The 4,141-nt window shown below is 46.7% G+C and overlaps 1 protein-coding gene across 3 annotated transcripts in view; it reads right to left on the bottom strand.

Annotated features, from left to right (window-relative positions):
• Positions 1-3,878, bottom strand: part of meak7 (MTOR associated protein, eak-7 homolog) — a 28,300-nt gene extending 24,422 nt beyond the window's left edge. The window contains exons 1-2 of one of the 3 annotated variants that reach the window (XM_088418174.1): positions 3,621-3,878; positions 1-172 (exon numbers count right to left, since the gene is read on the bottom strand). The exon at positions 1-172 is cut by the window's left edge and continues 35 nt beyond it. In XM_088418174.1, coding sequence (XP_088274300.1) covers positions 1-136 — 136 coding nt within the window. In that variant the 5' untranslated portion in view covers positions 137-172; positions 3,621-3,878. Of the gene's footprint in view, positions 173-401; positions 531-3,620 lie in introns of those variants that run through there. The other 2 variants (XM_088418175.1, XM_088418176.1) reach the window with 2 other exon arrangements.
• Between the last annotated feature and the right edge of the window lie 263 nt (positions 3,879-4,141).

The following is a 4,141-nucleotide window of genomic DNA, read 5'->3' as shown; positions in this document are numbered from 1 at the left end:
GTGTTTTCTTTTCGGCTCCTGCAGGGACCGCAACATTAACCTGAAGGCGGTCAAACACTCCTTCAATTACTGGCCGATCTTCAGGACGGAAACGGGAAAGTCGCTTGTGCACCACCACACTCTCTTTGTTGCCCATGGTACATCACATCCGTGGTATTTTGCTTGTATAGATCTGTGTACAGATTTTGAGTTTCATGAACAAAGATAAGGATATGATAAGGGATAAAGATTGATAATGATAAAGGATAATGATAAGGGTTTGTCGAAACAAGAGGTGAATCACACACTAAAAAACATGAATGGGCTAAATAAATAATGACAAAATATGTTCTAGTAACCTATACATGATGAAATTGGCACTGAATAGTTTACTTAAATATTATGAGTGTAATCAAATGTACCCATCCATTTTCTACCGCTGCGTTCCGGGGCGGGGTCGTGGGGGCAGCACCTTAAGCAAGGAAGCCCAGACTTCCTTCTCCCCGGCCACTTCGTCCTGCTCCTCCGGAAGGATCCCAAGGTGCTCCCAGGCCAGCCAAGAGACATAGTCCCTCCAGCATGTCCTGGGTCATCCCCGGGGCCTACTTCCAGTGGGACATGCCCGAAACACCTCACCGGGGAGGCGTCTGGGAGGCATCCTAACCAGATGCCCAAACAAGCTCAACGGGCTCCTCTCAACGTGTAGGAGAAGCAACTCGATGCTGATCCCCTCTCAGATGACGGAACTCCTCACTGCAATTCGATGATCGACTTTGTGGTTGTATCATCGGATTTTCGGCCGCATGTTTTGGATATTCGGTGGAATATGTGTGTGTTTGATGTGTTAGCTCCGATGGTGGTGGAGGGTGCCGGTCAGACCTGGCAGACCCAAAGGTTTTGTGAGAGTCGGCTGGGAACGTCTGGCAGAGTCCCCTGTCAGAAGGGGTTTCAACTCCTACCTCCGGCAGAATTTCTCTCACGTCCCGGGAGAGGCGGGGGACATTGAGTCCATGTGGACCATGTTCCGCGCATCCATTGTCGAGGCGGCTGATCGGAGATGTGGCCGTAAGGTGGTCGGAGCCTGTCGTGGCAGCAATCCCTGAACCCGGTGGTGGACACCAGCAGTAAGGGAGGCCGTCAAGCTGAGGAAGGAGTCCTACTGGGCGTTTTTGGTCTGTGGCACTCCAGTGGCAGCTGAGAGGTACCAGCTGGCCAAGCAGAGTGCGCCTTCTGCGGTCGCCAAGGCAAAAACTCGAGTGTGACAGGAATTCGGTGAGGCCACGGAAAGCGACTTCCGGACAGCTTCGAGGAAATTCTGGTCCACCATCTAGCGTCTCAGAAGAGGGATGCAGTGCACCATTAACACTGTGTACAGTGGAGATGGGGCACTGCCGACCTCTACTTGGGACGTTGTGAACCGGTGGGCAGAATACTTCGAAGACCTCCTCAATCCCACTGACACGTCTTCCTCTGAGGAAGAAGAGTCTTCGGGGTCCGAGGTGAGCTCTCCCATCTCTGGGGCTGAAGTCACTGAGGTGGTCAAAAAACTCCTTGGTGGCAAGGCCCCAGGGGTGGATGAGATGCGCCAGAAGTTCCTGAAGGCTCTGGATGTTGTAGGGCTGTCTTGGCTGATACGCCTCTGCAACATCGCGTGGACATCGGGGACAGTGCCCCTGGATTGGCAGCCCGGGGTGGTCGTCCCCCTATTTAAGAAGGGGGACCGGAGGGTGTGGTCAAACTACAGAGGAATCACACTCATCAGCCTCCCCGGTGTCTATTCAGGGGTGCTGGAGAGGGGGGTCTGTCAGGAAGTCAAATCTCGGATTAAGGAGGATCAGTGTAGTTTTTGTCCTGGCCGTGGAACAGTGGACAAGCTCTACACCCTCGGCAGGGTCCTCGAGTGTGCATGGGAGTTCACCCAACCAGTCTACATGTGCTTTTTGGACTTGGAGAAGGCGTTTGACCGTGTCCCACGGGGATCTCTGTGAAGGATGCTTCGGGAGTATGGGGTACCGGACGCTCTGATACGGGCTGTTCGGCCTACAGTATAGGACAGCAATGCCTGTCAGGATTCACAAGAGAGCGCTCAGCGAGCATCGACAAGATAGGAAAAACACAAAAAACTAAGCCTTTATCAATGTTTCCAATCACCATTAACCAATCACATTCTTACGTTGACATTCTGGTTGAACCCCTTGATGTGACTCACACCCTTTGGCTGCCTCAACCAATTGCTACTTTGATGCTACTTTCATGGAGCATTATAACGGATATCGTTATAATTGCTAAAGTGTGCGTCAAGAAAGCAAACCAATCACCCCCCACCCCCCCTCATTCACATTGTACAACTAATTAATACACATAGTCGTAGAACGATTGATGTGAAATTAACAACTATTACTCTATAGTAGTTAATTTAAAAAGTCATCTTTCAAAATAATGTTGTCCATTTGAAATGATAGAGAAAAAAAGTTTATGTATTTATGTATTTTGTGGTTTTCACTTATCGCAGGGGACCAGTCCACATTAACCGCGAAAACTGAAAGATTACTGTAAATTCTTGTACTTTTTTATGGTTAATCTTTTAGATTCATTGTCTGTATTCTGTTCTATGTTTTATTGTTTACTGTTCATATATTTCTTACTTTCTGTTGGAATTAATGCAATAAAAAAAATCATCTTCATTTGTTTACTGCAAGAACAGCATATTCCTCTCTTTTTTTCACATCCCAACTTTCGTCTTTGAAAAGCGGTCAGGTCATTTGCATATAAATAAAGCTACTGACGTGCGTAGTATCCCCACAATGCATCGCGCGAAATGTACACCCAGTGATAGGAACAGTGACTACCGCTCAACAATGACACGGAGAAGTACGACATTAAACGCATGCGCAGAAGGTACTGTACGAAGGCGTTGCTGTAGCTGCAGTGTGCGCAAGGTGATTTTTTTAATTTATTTATTTTTTTGCCCGGTAATGAGTGACATGCCAAAATACGTTTTCCCGGACGATGCATTTTTCCAGAAACTATCACGATAAACAATTTCTCATGCCAGAAAAACAAATTATTCAATAAAGTACCCTTTTACAGTGCAACTGTCTTTAATGTATGAAAGATATTGTAAGCGCTGTATTGTAGGGAGTCACAGGTCGACTACGTGAGAGGGGGGCGACGAGCGCGAGCGGCAGAGCGTTTGTGGCGAGAGTCGAAAATGAACGCGTGTCGACTGTTATGTTCTGCGTTTCCTAACCGTTGAATGGAAAGTGTTTGGACACCTCACGCACGTCACGCTAGAATATTGGTATTGAATCGTCGAACAACATATCGTGCCCCCCCCCGGGCATTACTCCGGTTTAGAGAGCCGCTATCGTATTCAAACGATCAGGATCGTTATCAGGATTCTGCAGAGCTTGCTGATGAGCTGATTATTTGAATCAGGTGTGATGTAGGAGAGAGACCGCAAAAACATACAGGTATGCGGCTCTCTCGGTACGGGGTTGTTACAGTACACCCGATTTAAGCAGACCGGTGTTCTAAATCATTACTGTAGTCGACCATCGTCTACACATAGTGAATGTGACTGTCTGCTAGGCGATTCAAAACCAGAACAACAAAAGAGAGAATACAATCGCGTTTCCTACCCCAAGCTGCATAAAGACACTTCAATCAGACCACTCTTCGCTCCTAAAGATGAGGTAAGAGATCCCCCACATCGATTGTCAGAACTGTGCATTACGGTAATGCGCGAGCGCCGCTGGCCCCCTTTAAAATAAAAGCGACAACTCAGTGACAGTGACTGTAACTACACTTGATTTCAGTAACACAATCAAAAATTGTTATCCCGCAACCTGACTACCTCTGAGAAAGAGTGTAGACCTCCAGGTATCTAGCAGGGATTTTTTTTTTTAAAATCCAGATCCGGTGTTGTTTTTCAATATAAAAGGTACATGATTTCTTCAACTTCGGCCATTGCTCCTGAATTAAAACAGATAAATAAATAACTGAAAATGTGTTTTCCCACAACCAAACCAGATGTGGGCAAGACTGGAGCACACCAGGTATTCAGAAAAAAAGTTATTCTTCTTTCTTACTATCTTCTTTTCACAATAACATTCTCCTGAATTTTACAACTTCAAAATTATGCTTCCATCCATTCAGACAT

Source organism: Hippichthys cyanospilos, chromosome 6 (assembly GCF_059441005.1).
Source record: "Hippichthys cyanospilos isolate Australia breed blue-spotted pipefish chromosome 6, RoL_Hcya_1.0, whole genome shotgun sequence".
In the NCBI taxonomy this organism is placed as follows: Eukaryota; Metazoa; Chordata; class Actinopteri; order Syngnathiformes; family Syngnathidae; genus Hippichthys; species Hippichthys cyanospilos.
Note: the sequence above shows the minus strand (reverse complement) of the source record. Positions and strands in the feature narration are given on the sequence as shown.